This window comes from Suricata suricatta, chromosome 2 (genome assembly GCF_006229205.1).
Source record: "Suricata suricatta isolate VVHF042 chromosome 2, meerkat_22Aug2017_6uvM2_HiC, whole genome shotgun sequence".
Classification (NCBI taxonomy): domain Eukaryota; kingdom Metazoa; phylum Chordata; class Mammalia; order Carnivora; family Herpestidae; genus Suricata; species Suricata suricatta.
The window spans coordinates 181,908,732-181,925,956 of record NC_043701.1 but is presented as its reverse complement, the minus strand read 5'-3'; the positions used below and the strand labels follow the sequence as shown (position 1 = coordinate 181,925,956).

Here is a 17,225-nt window from a genome sequence, read left to right as displayed (position 1 = left end):
CATAACCCACAGTAACTCTCTTCAAAGACATTGACTTTGGGCTGGGCTCCACCTCTGCCTAGGACATCATGAATGCTATCACCTGTGTGTTACATAACCCTCTGTGGGTGTTGTAAGGCTGTAGGTGAGGCCTCTATGGCTGAGTCATATGGGCCTCTGTGGGGGTTTCTGTTGCGCCACCACATTAAGGGGACATCGTGTTCACAGCAGGTGAACAGGGTATTTGGTGATCAGGCAAATTCATGAACGCTTACTCACACCGACATTTCCAATTACCGACAGGAGGTTGCCGGTTCACCGGCAGATGGACTTACGAGGGGGCTGAGGTCCTTTAAATCCCAAGCAGGTGTCAAATATACATCTTACTCACCCTGCCCGGGAGCCTGTCACCGCAGGGCAATGTGACTCAAAGACATCCGTCTCCCCTCCTGCAAGGCTACCCGCTTACCATGGTTCGGACGCCATATTGCTTTTCCACCTTTTCCTTCAGCTGCTTGAAACAGGCTTCCATTCTCTCGTGAAATGGCCTCAGTGCTTCTGTGACTTTGTCTCCATGAATCCTGATCCCTTCAGCCAAAAATGGAATCTGAAAAACACAGCAGTCAACCCTCCTTATTTCCTGGTTAGTGGTCTCGAGAGATGAGTGCGCACCAGGCAGAAAGTGGCACTGTGTGCAAAATGCAACTGCCTTGTTTCCAAATCAAACCGTGAATCAAAGTCGTCAGCAGGCACATTACCCCCAAAGCCCAAAATGTTCAAATTAGAATCCTTTGTGTTTTAAATTGGACACATTTAGCGCAGTGTGCTCAGCACGCGATGGCCACTCAGTGTCTTTGCCTGACTTGACTCCCAAGGCTCGAGCAACCAGAGCATAGACTCCTCTGTGCTTTGCACCTGAATCTGGGGAGAACTGAATTTGAATTCTTTAGCTGTAATTTGATCTATTAGCAAGGGGTCATGTCACAGTGCAAAGATTTTTTTTAGCCCAGAAGATAGCCTTTATAGGCAATTGAGAACCCTATTCTAAAATGTAAAAATCTAATTATATGTGATCTATAGTCCTGAAGGATCTTCTTATTTGGAAAGGAAAACCAAACTTATTCTTCCTTAAATCTAAAAATAATCACTTCTCTGCCGACACCACTGTCACAAAATATCCAAGCCAACACTTCACTTCCACGCGCGGAGATGGTGCTGACCTTTAAACGTGTCACAGGGAGACATTTTCATTCCCCAGCCCCAGAGACCCTCTGAAATCACTGCTGCTGAGGGGTGGGGGCCTAGGGAGGGCTCTCTTTCCCCAGTTCTGCTTCCCCCGCAAGGCTCGGACCGGGAGTTAGACATTCTTCAATGCAATCAAGCTAAGAGGCTGCCTCTTAATAATTTATAATTAAATCAAAATACTGATTAAAAACAGATTTTCCTAATATGACAGAACACCAACCTAAATGAGCAGATTTATTAGTGAGAAGGATAATAAGCACACAATTGAATTTCACGCGAACAAATTCAAGAAATCTTATCAAGATGAATCAATGCATAAAATGTATTTGGTTGCCATTTATAGCACACAGCTGTCACCTCTTGTGGTCTCCAGGGAAAGGCGGGAAAAGTGAGTGTTCCCACGGTACAGCCCACCCAGCAGCCCACCCAGGCTGCCCTCGCACTGCACGGGCACCAAGCCAGTTTTGCCGACAGTTGGGTCTACACCCAAGGTATGTGCCAGGTATCCCTTTCTGGCTGGTTACTGCTGAAAGGACAGCATGCAGGTGAGACTTGAGAGTGGATGCAATGCTTTAATATTCCATACGAATTACTCTTGCAGATGGCAGTGTCCCCAGAGCTCGGGATGCTGTGTTCAGGTGCAACAGGAGAAAACGCTCACATTAATCTTTCTGTTTCCCGAGTCCCCCCTTGGGGCATGGCAAAGGCAGGTTGGGAACAGCTTTCAATGGGATGGCAAATGTGTCGTATCAATCTGGGTGCGAAAGCACGTACGGGGGTGCTGTCCAGAGGTGAAAGTGCAGCCATGGGAGATATGGCCAGCCTTTCTCTGTAGAATGGACCCTTTTCAAATATATAAAATGTGGTCCAGTTGTTTCTGTGATTTTTGTTGGTTTGCTTAAAAGCCTTAATTGGCCAGTTTTTTGAGCATCAAAGAAGCAACTTGCTGGACTGAAGTTAAGGCCATTTGGTTTAGGTTCCTGGTGCCTAATGAACCACATGAACTGCACTTTGGTGGGTGAAATTTATGGGGTATGAGAATCGATCACTTCAGCAGGCCCTTGATGAAATCTTCTTGGACGACAGGATTCCGCCTCTGTTCCGTGTCTGATTGGGGCTGAACTGCAGCCGCATGTAACAAGATGCTCTGTGCAAACAGTCCAACGTACTGGGTGCTTACTATACAAACACAAGCCATGGAATGAGGCCCGAAGTGATCTTTGGAGACCCTGGAGTTCAGGGCGTTCCGGTCTGGATGAGCGTCAGACTCTCCCGGCAGGTTCCTGAACTCTGCTCCGGGGGTCCCGGTTTGCTCTGGGGTGGATCCCAGGAATCCGCATTTCTTAACGGTTTTCCAGAGCCCAGAGAGAAGTGAGGACATCCCCAAAGTCACTCCTTGAGCCGTTCAAGGTGAGCACGCAGCCTGCTCTCCAAAGCCGCCCGTCTCCACAGCAGGGCGAAGTTTGCTCCTGTGTGTCCCCTACACAAATTCATGGCTTGCCAGCAGGACAGAACATTTGGAAGCACCACTCAGGGCTCTAGGAATACCATCCCTGGTGACAACAGTCGTGCCTTGTCATCCACTAGGGATGATGAGTGACTTTGGTCTTTTATCTTGGTGCATTTCAGAAGAGAACTAGGTACACAACACAGCGCATCAGTACAAGTCTGTACGGATTCATCTATGGACACGTGGCAGGGATGCTCAACGAGGCTTCCTTGGGGAAGGACGGAGCGGTGCCTTTGAGGAAGGGGCTGGGGCTCACTCGCGGCCTGGTGTTGGCCGTAAACCAGGATGAAGCCTGCCACAGCCTCCACGCACCCAGCTCTGACCTGGGAGGAGTGGGTCAGCACCATCCTGGTTGGAGGGAGGCCAAAGCAAAATGGAGGGCTGCCTGGCGCTGAACACCCAGCCCTCACTAACGATTTTAGGCATTGAGATACGCTTCTTGCACATCAGTGATGGAAACTCCGCCAACAAGTCCTTGGGCTTCCCAAGAGAAAACCTCACTCTGCCCTGATGGGAGTTTCCAGAAAAAACCAAACCAAACAAACTAGCAGACAAAAACAGAAGACAGCATCCTGTTAACCCCAAACTTCTTATTTTTAATGACTGTATGGCTCAATTACACCAAAGGATGGGTTTCCAAACATTTGCAAATGAGAGCGAAGTCACAGGTAAGGTGTTGAATATGTATTTCTCATCACTCCTTGATTTAATGAAGTTGCTAGAAAATGGATTCCTTCGTCCTGCCTTCCTGTGGGCTGCTTTAAAATTCATCCTTTAATATCGTTATTAGGGATGATGACATAGTGCTCTCTGGGGAACAAATTATTTTCCTCTGTAGGACTTGAAACTCTTAAAATCCAATTTACTGTAAAAGCTTACAAGAAAAAAAAAATCAATACAACTTTTGCAGACCAAACTAGTTTTTGTGTGGCAATGATTTTATAGCCTTCGATGGAGTTTGAAGTTTGTGGCCTTTGGTTTCTACAACACCTAAAATGGAATCGTTCAGACTTTTACGCTCTCTTTTTAAAAACCGAGGGAGGCTGTCTACAGGAGGCTTACATTCCAGGCAGAGAACCAACCTTGGCCAATGGGAGCCCTGGGCCCAGCTCCCAGGGGTTCTGATCACAGAGTAATCCTAATGCCAACAGATGCCTACAGGTCTGTGGCAAGGTCATATTCATTAGGATGGCCGGTGTAAAATGCCAACCCAGAACAAACACAGAAAGTGATAACTATTGGCAAAGATGTAGAGGATGTGGTTCCTCAAAGGATTAACAGCAGAGGTACGGTTTGTTCCAGAAATCCCACGTCGGGGATACACACAGAAGCAATAAAAGCTGGGAAAAAACCAGATGTCTGTGCATCCAGGTTCATAGCACGACTATTCGAGACAGCCCCTAAGTGGAAGGAACCTAAATGTCCACTGACAGACGAATGGACAAGCAAAATGTGGTCCATTCATCTAATGGAACGTTCTTTAGCCCAAAAAAGAAGGGAATTCTGACACAGGCTACAACGTGGATGAAGCCTGAAGACATGTGCGGAGTGAAATAAACCAGTCACGAAAGGACAGACCACAGGACTCACCTTCCACGAGGCACCTAGAGTGATCGGACGCGTAGAGGCAGAAAGTGCAATGGTGGTTTCCAAGGGAGGGGGGAATGGAGGGTTAGCGAAGAGATTTTCGGCAAAACGGAAAAGTTCCGGAGGTGGAGGGAGGGGATGGTTACACAACAGTGCCGATGTCCTTCATGCGCTGAACTGCACCGAATGGGTTCAGATGTTACGTTATATGTTGTGTATGTTTTCTTACAAGGAAATATACACATATTATAAGTTGGCTTAAAACCAGAGCTCAGGCCCATTGACCCTGAGAGGTGGCACTGGCCAGCGTGCTGACGATGGAGAAGCCACTGAGGTGAGGCTCTGGGAGGGCCAGGCTCAAAGTGCCCCCACACACGTCTCCTCAGAGAAACAGCCTCACCTGTGCCAGGTCCCCAAGTGGCAGCCTGGGACCCCCGGCTCTGAAAAGTGGCCTGGGGTGCCCTGCTGGCCAGGCACAGGGTGACCCTGGCCCCCACCCTCCCTCAGCCCCCTTTAGTCAGCCTGCTGTGTGGGGAATGGGTCAGGCGGCACCCGCTTCACCTCCCACATGAGAAAACCGAGCCTGAGAGCGCCAGTTGTCCTCAGAACACAGCAGGTGTAGACAGAGCGCCAGGAGAACCATTCTGGACGTCCACTCCGCCACCAGGCTCACAAAGTGAACAAGTCACTTCCATTGGACACAAGATGCCCTCTGAACCTGACCTTCTAAGACCAGGTCCCTCTAAGGAAGGCCTCAGAAGGCCTCAGGAGTAGAGAAGCACAACAGTAATACACAGAATTACAGCCGGGAGAACACGGAGGAGGACCCCCCGCCCGACCCCCGCCAGGGAGAACATGTCGGGCGGGTGCTCCGCGGTGCCCCCTGTGCCTCCCACGCAGGCGGCCCTGGTGTGAGCACTTTCCAGGGACAGCTGTGGCCTCTGTTCTGTCAATGCCACACACAGATTTCCCAGCAGAGACAGAGCAGGCTCATTTGTAAGAGAGGACCTACGGTGTGTTCAGGTTCACGACTGCGGCCTAGGAGTTGAGTTAATCATGGCAGCAGTGGTGGCGGCGGTGGCGGCGGGGCTTATATGGGGACAAACACAGCTGCACGCACTGTGGCTGATGTCCACACTGGTAGCATGTGTGCAGAGGCTGTGGGTCGAGACAATGCACTTGTCCCGCTCCGCCCGGGCTGGCGGCCGCCGGACATTTACCTGCCACGCAATCAGGTCTTTGAGCTTCTCGATCTTCTCGTGGGCCTCGGGGTGTTCCTGCAGGTACCGCTCCGTGAAGAAGGCCTGGCGGAGACAGGCAGGGCGGCTCAGTACACTGCTCACCGACTCGCAGTTTGCACCTGACCTGGGGATGGAACCGTGTAGACCACAGACCCGCCCCCCCTGGAATGGACCACCCCAGCACTCAGCTTGAAATGTCAGGTTAGGTCAAACGCAACAAATGGAGACCCCTGGCCTAGACCACCCCCAGTGTCCTTGACCCCTGCCCATTCATAATGAGATATTCTCCAGGAGCCGCAGGCCTTCTCCCCACCTGCTGTGCCCACCTATCCCAAATGTTCTGGTTCTTTGGTCTTTGGGCAGCCCAGGGGGGCACGCAGGGTGGCGCCTCTGTCCTCGGAAGCCAGCAACGCCACAGCTGACCTGGATCGCTCAGCCCGGCTCCCATGCCCCCCACTCCAACCCTGGCCCCTGCCCTGCGCCTGCCCCGCACCTAACGGCTGCTTAGGACAGAGCGCTCCCTCCTTGCCTGGGCAGCCACTCCTGTTAGCCTGCTCTCCGGGGGTGCTCCTTCTGCCTCAGCTTTTACTCCACCCAGACAAGGGCTCCACAGACTGCTGGGAAGGCCCTCAGCTCTGCCACTGTTAGTCAGGAAAACAGCCACAGACACTAAGTTATGAAGGGCCTCAGCCAAGTTCTAAACCTGACTAATAAAACAGGGAGCAGGGGAGCCCCAGGGGCTCATTTGGTAAAGCGTTTGACTCCTGATTTCGGCTCAGGTCGTGATCTCATGGCTCATGAGTTCGAGCCCCGTATGGGGGATTCCTAAGCCCCTGCTTGCGAGTCTCAATCTCTCTCTCTCTCTCTCTTTCTCTTAAAAAATGCAGACCCCTGGCCTAGACCACCCCCAGTGTCCTTGACCCCTGCCCATTCATAATGAGATATTCTCCAGGAGCCGCAGGCCTTCTCCCCACCTGCTGTGCCCACCTATCCCAAATGTTCTGGTTCTTTGGTCTTTCCCTAAAACTCTATCTCTTGGCCTTTAAGGCCAGACCTCTTGAAAGCCGCCTGAGGGCAGCTCTGGAGAGCTCCGTCAGCCCAACCTGGGGGGACAAGGCCCAGGCGAGTCATGCTGGGGTTGGGCCTGGACCTTCGACAGCCGGCACAGGGCGCCTCTGGGAGCTCCCTGCCCGGCCTTGGCTCAGTCATTGCTGAGGTTGGTCAGTGTGATCAGGGCAGTTTCTCGGCTTGGACACCAGTGTCTAGAGACGGTGTGTCCCAGGACAGGGCTGTCCTGCGGGCCAGTCACGTGCCTTTTCATAATTCGCAAAGCCTCCCATGACGGCGGGGTCCACGATGCCGTTGAGCAGCATGGAGAGGGGGTTGATGGGGAGGCTGGGGTCGTGCAGGTGCTGCTGGACCATGCTGTTCATCTTGTCGTTGGTCAGCTGCATGGTCTCGATGGCGTTCTCCAGGGGGCTGACCTCCACCTGCGGGGAAGGAGGAAGCCGAGGTTGAGGCCAGCTGCGTCCGTGGCACCAGGGCCCCTGGGAAGGAGCGTTTCCAGCTGGGGCCAGGCTTCCTACTCCTCCAAGCCCCTTTCTCTCCAGGGCGTTTTTGGAAGGGCCCCTTATCACCCAAGCAAGAACATCTGGGTATTTTAGTATCACTGTGCATTTCCACAGGTGTGGCCATCACATGCAAATCCCAAAGGGATCATACAAGGCTGCCTGGCTCTGGGGTGTGTGTGTGTGTGTGTGTGTGTGTATGCACGTGTGCCTGTGTGTGCATGCACACGTGTATGTGTGTGCATTCATACAATGTGGTCTGCTTGTTTAAAACTGGGTAAGGTTTTGAGAAATTTCAAGCAATCTGGGCACTGTCCCTGGGCCGGAGGCCCAGGCGCTCGGGAAGCCCCTGTGGCAGTTTGGTCACTGTCTGGGAATCGGAGGAGGGCCCCGCCCTGGTGTCCACGTTGGATCACATACCCTCCTGAGGAAGGGCTTCACCGCCCCCGAGGGAGCATGTCACCAGCACCTTACAGGACAACCTGCCACGGGTCAGGGGGCCACCAGTGCCGGAGGCAGGGGCCCCCAGTCCATCTGCAAACACCCTCCTGTCCCTGGGGGCCCTGCCGGGCGTGTCTCTCTAGCTCAGGACTAAGGTGTCAAGAAAACGCGGCCGAGTTTAAAGCAGTAACGACCCCTTCTGGCAGGGCCTCGATGTGACATGCTCAGGCCACCGAGCCACCCCAGGGGTGACCTCAACACAGGATCATTTGGTGCTCCCAGAAGAGGTGGGCTGGGGCCCCTCCCCAGGGCCTCTGCAGCAAGCAAACAGAGCAGCCTGCTCCCTTCCTGCTGCAGCCCCAGGGGTCCTCTGCCAGCAGGCGAGGGGAGCAGGGGGAGCAGGGGCTGGAGTGGGGACAACTCTGCTCTCGGCTGGTCCCGGATCCTAGAGCGACGTGGGGGGTCACCATGGAGGACACTGCCTGCCTTGCTAGCTTGTGCTTCGGGGGTGCCGCCGGACGGGCTGCAGCACACAGAAAGGTGGCTGGCCGTGCGCTGGTGCCCCGCTGCCCCCGGGCGTCCCCAAGGCAGAACAGCACGTACTGCAAGACTGCCACTGTCACGGCATCCCTGGCCTTGTCAGACCCCGGAAAGCGGTGCCCCAGACACAGGGCTGCGCCAGGTCCACACCACAGGGCAGGATTCCTCTGTGACCGACGGCTTCCTCCCTGCAGAGGACCCCCTTCATTTCAGGAAGGGACAGCTTCCTATTTTCATCTGACAGCAGGGCTACCTGCCACCCCACAGGCATCTCCCGGCGGCCCGTCCCAGGAGAGACAGGGCACAGGGCACGGGGGAGGCGGGTGGCAGGGGCGGCTCCGTGACGCCACTCTGGGATTATTCGGCCTCCAGCCCCTTACTTTGTTAAAAATGGCAAATGGAGCCGGGGGCGGAAGCGCATCTTTACAGAAAGTCAGGGCTCGCCCCTCTCTGCGTCCGGGCTGTTAAGCACCTTCTTCAGGAACGCTGGCTGGCTCAGGAAACCCTCGGTTACTGCGGCCTTGGGGCAAAGGCCCATCGGGAAGATCAACGCCTGTTTACGGGAAGGCCCCCACTGTCTCCTCACACGCGTGCCTCACCAGCTCTGAATGGTGCCAGCAAAGGCTTGCGTCTCTGCCACCTGCCGCCAGTCTGTGTCTCCCAGCCATCAGGGCCTGCCTGGGTGCCACGGGGGCTCAGAGCAGAAAATGGAAGTGCCCAAGGCCGGGACAGGCAGAGCGACCCAGGGCCTCGGAAAAGGAGGAGGGAGCACCTGGGAATTGGGGGGGGGGGGTGCAGATGTGGCCCAGAGCTCTGACTGGCATGGATGACGGACAAGGGTGGGAGCAGGGCCAAGAAGAGGTTCCAGCCACGTTCAGGAACCAAATCAGGAGTTTCCAGGGGCTCTCCATGCAAACTAAACGGTAGGCACCACCCCTCTGGGTAAGATCCTGCTGGCCGAAAACGAAAGGCATTTCGACACACGAAAACGCACCCGTGTTTCATCAGACCTCTTTATACAGGCCAATGCGACTCCCTGATATGTCAGTAGCCATCTGCTCCGGACTCCGGCTGGGGTGGGAGGGACTGCCCCAGAGCGCACCACTGAGGCAAGGCAAAAATTTAGCTAATGAGATGTGAGTCATTATTTCTTCAAAAAGTGCCAGCGAGGGGTAGATTCTTAAGCTATTTTTACTTGAAATGAGCAAGTACTATTAATCAAGTTGTTTGTCATGTAAATGGCAATAAAACCATCAGGAAGAAAGAGCTGAAAAAGTGTAGGTAAATTGGAACTTGTCTTAACCTTTTCATCGAGTTAACAGTGAGCGCTGTCAAAACCGCCCAGGAGGACTGGCTTTCAACGTTTTGTGAGAAGAAATGAAATCTTCCTTCGGGTTTCCTGGTGAGCCGGACCTGGCCGGGAGCACCCAGCATTTCTGCCATAATCTTCGTGGCCGAGGAGGGTGGACACCCCGCGGAACCCGGGGGTGGTTGTGGGTTAAGTCTCGTGTGACCCCGGGGAGCAGGACCGTCCCTATGGGGGGAATCCTTACCATGAAGACAGATTTGACCTCAAACCACCTTAAAATTCCAGGTAATTTGTACGCCGTTGTGTATATGGTCCTCTCGATCCACATGTTCTGCAGAGAGAACACACCCGGGGTATTTGTCAGGAGGAGGATGTCAGCAGGGCGACAACTGTCTGTGAGCAAAGTCCTCCAGGCGGGACAGCTCTTCCGGGACAGGTCGCTCGCGGCCCTTCCGTGTGCTCCGCGGGGCAGGTCTGCCCTGAGCTAAGACCTAGGCGCTGCCTCTCCGTGTGCCCTGCTTTGCTGCCCAACAGTGCCCGCCTCCCTGACATTTGGGCAAAGAAAACAGAACGGGAAAATCGGAAAGAATGCCAGACGTCAAAATGAGGGGAACTCCCTCTGAGGAAAGAGACTTGTGCAAAGGCTCCAAGGGAGTCTCCGCTGGCCGTCCGCAGCGTTACACTCAAGGGCGTAAAGGCTTTAAGGAAAACCTTAATCACTTTTTCTGACACGAATCAGTATTTCAGGCTTAATTTTTTCCCTTGCGCAACTGATACTTGTTTACATTAGAAACTAAGGATATGGAAAATTCAGAAACGGTAACTCAAACCATTTCAGTATCTGTTGCTCTAGACTTCTTCCTCAGCATGAAAAGGTGTCTGTATGGTCAGTAAACACCGCCTGATAATCCATAGGCGGCGTAGAATAGTACATCACGTATTGTGGGAAGCTGCCTCAAGCCAGGAAACGGGACCTCACGCTGCTCGGACGCCCGTGCCCGGTAAGGAGCAGGGGGTCCTACCCCACCCCTGCTGCCAGTGCCCAGCTTGGGGCAACCTCGTCCCTACAATGGGTCATCGCCGGACAACAGCCGTCCCGACATAAAGAGCTGGCATGGGAGAACGGCGGCAAGCCCAGAGAGCTGGGCTGGGTCTTAGACAAGCTTCTTTCCCAGGCTTCTGAGGCCCCAGAGGGGAGACGCAAGGGCACCCAGCCGAGGTCCCCCTCCTGTCTCCCCAGCTAACGCTCCTTTTGGCCCAGGAGGCGGCTCCCTCAGGCGCCTGTCCTAGAGAAGAGCAGTGTGCACGCTCTGAGCATCCGGACCACACTCCCCAGAGGCCAGCGCACCCTGGGCAGCATCCCTGGGTCCCACCCCGGGCTTCCCAGCCGGCCAGCTCCCGTTCCGGCTAACTCAGGCACTCTCTCTGTCTGCCTCCCTCCACCCGGGCTGGCCCCTTGGTTCCCAGAGCCTCCCCTCTGGGTGAGCGGCCACACGGAGTGTGGAGAGTGTGGAGGGCCTGGTCGGCCAGGCCACCTGCAGCAGGGCCGAGCCCGGCTTCTCGTTGCTGCAAAAAGCCTCATGCTTATCTGGAAGCCTTAGGCTTTGTCAGGCGTGTGAAAGACTAAATCCTGTGGCTTCTGAAAGCCTCGTCCAAGTGTGAGGGCCTAACAGGGCCATTAGGGGATTTCAGGGCCATTTAGAGGGAGCACCGCCTCCGAGGCTTAGCGCAGCCCCAAATGTCAGGAGCCTGGTTATTCTTAGCTCTGCCCCAATCGGCTGCACACCCGGCGGCAATTTGTTTGACCTCCTTTGTTTCTTTCTTTACACTGTGGGAACACATCCGTGGCTTCCGGACACGCAGGGAGACGCTCCGTAAACGGCAGAGCTGTTGCCACAAGGACCCTGACAGAGACCGCTCGTCGGGCCACTGCCCTTGGTGCTGCTGTCTTGGTGGGGCTGTGCCCTGCTCGTCCCCTCCCTGGGACAGGCCACCCCACAGTGACTGGTTACCAAGTAGGCCCGGGATGCCGGCAGTAGCCAAGACACAGGGCCTTTGTTTGGACGGAACCAGGGTGCTAAGCGGGAAAGACTAGGCTTCACAGAAGACAAGCTCAGGTGGACGCGCAGGGCGCGGCTCGGGGCAGGAGGGGCCTTCCGGTGGGCGGGGAAGGGGAGGGCACTGCCCTGAGGGCCGACACTGCAGGAGACTTAGGGCTTCCAGGGGAGGCTGGGTAGAGACAACTTAGCTGGAAGAACCACAGACTTCTCAGGGAGCCAGCAGCACGGTGTCACTGACCTTTGACCTTCTGGACCCCTCCCAACAGCAGGCAGGGGGCCACAGTTTCCCGCAGCGCTGCTGGCCCTCAGCGGAGGGTCCCCGTGGCTAATGCCTCCTCGAAATACGAGCCTATCTAGGTTTTTCCAGAGGAGGTTTGCAGGGCAGCAGGAGGGAGAAATGTTAGTTAAAAACAACCGTGCTTTATTTCAAAGAACTGATTTCTTCGTTGCAAATGGAATCCATTCCGCCAGCGGCATGTAAATGTTTTAAAGGCTGCAAAAATCTGTGTTGACATTTCCATGACTTGAAAGCAGGGGAGAAACATTGGGCAACGTGCGGCCGGCTGTCACCACTAGGGAGGTGCTGGCCGCATCAGTCAGGTAGAGGGTCAGGGAGGCTGCGGGCCCGTCACCGAGGACCACCCGGCCCGGGGCTCGGCGGTGGCTGGGGGCACCCGCTCCTGTGCCTTGTGCCTCAAGGAATTCAGGCACTGGGCCGGGAGCCCCTGACTGCAGTCATCTGCAAACGGCCCATCAAGTGCTCGGCCCATCAAGTGCTCGGCCCCTCTGTGCGCCCATTGTGTCCGAGGCGGCAGCAGGGTGCTCCGGGGCCCCGGGGGCACAGACGCAGACAGCTCAGAGAAGCCCAGGGCGGAAGCGAGTGCGCTTTCTGCTGACTCGGAAGCCCTTGGCCGCACGGTTTGTGAGCTTTCATCGTTTCCCTACATTTGAAGGGGTTACGACTTGGTTTGGGGATTTCTGCACGCAGGGCCCAAAGCCACCGAACACTGCTCCGTGCTAGCCTTTGAGACCCGTTTTCCACGGCCAGGTTTGCCAGTGGCGGAATGAGTACTTTGCGGGGATTTTTGGTGGTCGTTTCTTACCGCAAATTCATTGTCCGGGTTTTTCTCTCCCTTGCGGATCGGCCGAGAATATTCAAACCGCTGGACCTCATTCACTCTGTAAAAACTGTATAGAGACAGGCAGGTTGTTAGACATGCTATCCCCAAAGCGGCCAGTCTGCTTTTAGACGTGGGGGCCGGCCCCCTGACAGGTCACTGCATCCCCTAAAATATCCCCGACCTTGGCTCGGAGCGATGGCTGTGGCTTTCTCTCCCCGCCAGGCTCGCAAGAGAGATGTTGGCAGGTGGAAAAATTACCTTGAGTTCTTCCCCGTCCCCGGGAACCCTCCAGGGAGAAGAGATACTAAGTAAGAGAGGGGCACTAAGTACGAGAGGAAAGGGGATGTGAAGGAAGGTGGAGACAGGCCTCAGCTCCCTGCTCTGGTGTTTCCTCCTTCAAAGTTTAATTCATCATTTATTCGTTTAATATAGTGATTCAACAATTTATTAAGATTATTTAATTTAATAACATATTTGAAAAATTTTAATTATGTGTTTATTATTTTTATAAAGGTCTTGCATACCTTTATTTCAGAGCTGCAGAAGGCACGGTCTGCAGCCACCAAGAGAGGTGTGCACAAAACAAGCGTGCACCATCTTTACCCGGGGGGGGGGCGGGGGGGCTTCCCCACGTGTATGAGAGGCCGACTTACTGGTCCCCTGCACTGAAACGCACACGGCCTCCCCGCACCACAGGGAAATAGCTGAGCATAAGCTACTGTCCACTGTTTCCTTTATGCCTCTTGCTGAGATAAACGGGGGCCTTGCAGAAGCACTCACTCATCACTACAGAATCCTGGCTGACTTTCCACGACGGGAAATAAGAGGTTAAAGAGGAGGGTGAATGTTGAGAAAGAATACAACCCGCCAGACTTCAGGATATGAAACAGATTCTGAGCACTATCAGGCCATTGAACAGGTTAATTTCTTAACCAGAACATGTGTCACAGAGAAATGAAAGTTCTTAATATCAAAGAAACATCTGAAGCAGCGTGTTTCTACAGTACGGCTAAGTCGGGTGCAATTCAGTGGGGAGGCACAAAATCGCAGGCGAGTGGTGCTAAACATCAGCCTCCTGATCCCTTGTGATGCCATCGCGGTGTTGCAGGGGTACCGGGGTTCCCCAACCCCTTTTCCTGTCGTGCGGTGCGCAAACAGTCCGGCCCTCCCCATGCACGGGGACTCGGAGGTGCTGGGTGGGGGGCTAGGCATGTCACACGGGGACCAGAGTGCCCCCGCCTTCCTCCCAAGTCTCCCTGGTCTCCCCACGTCAGGAAAGGAATAGTGCGTGCACCTCCCGGCAAACACGTACTAACTTCTTCCTCACTGTTCTGATGTTCAGAATAATTTGCTTCCCTTGCTCTTCAAAGTAAACAGAGCATCTGGAAAGCTAACCAAAGCCTGAAATCCATCCTTTCGGGGGTGAAATTCTTAGTAAGAGATCTGTGCACAGTCTGTCCTCATCCTTACGCTGGGCAGGAGGAAGGGGCGCCTACCTTACGATCTGCTCCGACACAGGCCTGTGAAATTTCGGGGGCAGGTCGAGTTTGGGCTTCACGGTGAAGCACTGGATATCTAAGGGTGAAGCGGTTAAGGATCACCAGGCAGCATGGACATCAGCCCCCGAGGACACCGGCGCTGAGATCGCGTTCTGTCCCACGGGGCGGTCTTAAAGGATACATTGGCCAGGAGAGTTCTTGATGTCGTCGCCGGGGGGAGACGTGGTCTTCATCTTCTCCGCGTTGGGGAACTGAGTTAAGAGCCGGGCTTCAAAGTCTTCCCTGCGTTCGTACTCTTTCCCTCGGTAAATGAAAACTTTCCCCTGGAAACAGTGACATTCATTAAATACCACCGCGGGGGAGGGTCAGGACGAGTTCGCGCACACATGCACTGGTCTCCAAAATAGGCTCAAGAGCTTTCTTTAAGACGTCATTGACTGAAGGACAGCTTGTAATTACACCGGCCTTATTAATCAAGAACACACAAACAGGCGCCACACAATTTAGTGGTGTTTACGAAGCACTGAACAAGGTCCGGAAGTCGGCTGGTGCATTTCAGCCTTAGCAGTGACAGTCACCGGGAACCAGGGGAGAACTGGAGCCCGCCTTCTAGTGGGTGCGTGGCGGCTAGTGGGCAAAGGCACCGGGCAAGGGCATCACGGTGTCCTAATTAAATAGCGTCCACTCTGCCCAGAGGAATTTACGACAGCGTGAGCCTGAGGTGTGCACGACAGCCTCAGCTGTTTCCAAGAGGACACAGCCAAGCGGCCAGCAGGGAAGGGGGTCTGTTCCAAGGTAGGGATGTGTGGGGCCCCTCGGGGGCTCAGTCGGTTAAGCGTTCAACTTCAGCTCAGGTCATGGTCTCATAGTTCGTGGGTTCAAGCCCCGTGTCGGGCTCTGTGCTGACAGCTCGGAGCTTGGAGCCTGCTTCAGATTCCGTGTCCCCCTCTCTCTCTGCCCCTCCCCTGCTTATGCTCTGTCTCTCAAAAATAAATAAACATTAAAAATAAAAAAAACCAGAAACAAAGTAGGGAGGTGTGAGGACCGCGGCCTCCCTGGGAGTGAGAGACAGGAGGCGGGCTGAGGACTGTCCTCACTGTCCCTCCGTGCTGTACCGACAATTACCCAGGGATGAATGACAGGGGCCATGTCAGCATTCTCCTAAAGACCGGCTTTTGAGGGCGCCTGGGTGGCTCAGTCGGTTAAGCATCTGGCTTTGGTGCAGCCCTGCATCAGGCTCTGTGCTGACAGCTCGGAGCCTGGAGCCCGCTTTGGATTCTGTGTCTCCCTCTCTCCTTCTGTTCCTCCTCCACTTGCCCTCTATCTCTTTGTCTCAAAAATAAATAAAGATTAAAAAAAATTTTTTTAAATCTGGCTTTTGTCCATCTATGACCCTTTGTCACCTCCATAAATTCCAAGTTGGAGAGTCCATGTGGGGGTGGTTTTAGATGCTGGGGTGACCTTGGGCTGGTGTTAGGCAGGTGAGCCCCCTTCCCCAGGCAGGCTGCCTCGTTGAGGCCATTTCTGTCCGAATGGGACATGGTCACTCAGTAAACGTACCTCTAAAGAATTTTCTGATTCTATGATGTAAAAGGTGTGTGATGCTTCACGGATTCAACAGTGTCTTCTGAGTGTCAACTGAGTCACAGAAAGGTGGCAATGGGTAGTGTGACATTACCGCTGGCTCCTGAGCGTAGGCCCCACCCCCCCACACCCTGCCCCCACCCCCCCAGGGCTGATGGAAGATGGCAACAAGGAAAAGACGCCAAGGGACTGAAGAAACAGGAGGCTGGGGAATAATGCTTTCCCTCACGGGATCCATTGTTTCAATCAGGAGACCCCGAGCAAGAGGCCCCAGCCTGGCCGGTCATGAGTCAGGTGCAGTGCTGTGATGGTCCTGACGCCGGCCAGATGCCACGGCGGAGGAGATTCAGAAAGCCCATAGCATAGCACCCCGCCAAATACTAAGTTCAAAGTCAAACTAAAATTTGTCTAATTAATGAATGTTCAAAAGATAAAGAGAGATCCTATGGTACTCAGTTTCTTTCCTTCCCTGGTCCCAACTTTTTCTGGGTCCCCATAAATCACTATAGAAGGAACAGTTTAAGAATTGAGTCTTTTTTTCACTTTGTGCTTAGGTATGTCTGAAAGTACCCATTATGGAAGAAAAATGTTCTCTTTCTCTAAAAAAATCATGTCAAGCAGAAAGCAAAGTAATATGTAGTCTTAATTAGAAATATAAATACACAGTGCGGGCATCTTTTCAGGCTATATAAAGCCAAACATTTCAGAAATTCAGGAAGATTTAATGTATAACAGGCTACTACAAAACTCGCATGCATTTATTATGCTTTACACTAGAAGAAAGACATAATAATAAAATGTATATAAAGACTTTAATAGAAAAACCCTAGTGAGTTATACACGAAAGCACTACTAACATTTTCTAGAAATGTCAATTATTTTGCATTCTGAAGCAGTCCCTTCAAACATGAAAACAAGGGGGAAATATATATATAGAGAGAGTCAAAGATATTTGTTCTTTGAAGAACCATAAATATTAACATGAAAGCAAAAAAAAAAAGCAAACCCAAAGCCAAGGAGACCAGCTCTTAAAGGACAACAAAGCAAAAGGGACAGTTAGTTCTCAGAAGCATTAAACAGCCAAACATTTCGCCCGCGTTTCTGTAACGGCTAATGTCATTGTCAGGTTGACCCCTGCCAGGTGATCTGTGAAGCGTGATAAATATATTGCTCTAGTCCCCCAAAATTATTCAGGTGTGGCGGGGAAGTCAGCTCAATATTAATCATGCCCGTTAAACTCTTCCTTCACACTTTGCATTTTGTCCTTTTGACGGGGGAGATGACCCAGTGCGGTCCCTGGAGCACACCCATTGTGTGTGCCTCCCGGCACACGCCAGGCATCCATTGGCTCAGGGTCTGCAAAGTGCCCGCCCCGCCCACTGGCACGTCAGGAAGCCAGCGCAGAGCCATAGTGAGTGGCCATAAGTCACAGCACTGTCCACGGAGGGCCACACACACCCTGGAACACCTCAGCACAGCCATGATTTAGGGTCTGTCTCTCTCCTTCTTAGAGACACATGCATGAGGGCACACATATAGAT

The 17,225-nt window shown here is 53.5% G+C and overlaps 1 protein-coding gene across 1 annotated transcript in view; it reads right to left on the bottom strand.

Moving 5' to 3' along the window:
• The window catches only part of DOCK1 (dedicator of cytokinesis 1), a 435,479-nt gene that overhangs the window by 21,084 nt on the left and 397,170 nt on the right, over nt 1-17,225 (bottom strand). The window contains exons 38-44 of the mRNA XM_029920619.1: nt 14,282-14,423; nt 14,098-14,176; nt 12,584-12,668; nt 9,665-9,751; nt 6,876-7,052; nt 5,542-5,625; nt 449-586 (exon numbers count right to left, since the gene is read on the bottom strand). Coding sequence (XP_029776479.1) covers nt 449-586; nt 5,542-5,625; nt 6,876-7,052; nt 9,665-9,751; nt 12,584-12,668; nt 14,098-14,176; nt 14,282-14,423 — 792 coding nt within the window. The remainder of the gene's footprint in view (nt 1-448; nt 587-5,541; nt 5,626-6,875; nt 7,053-9,664; nt 9,752-12,583; nt 12,669-14,097; nt 14,177-14,281; nt 14,424-17,225) is intronic.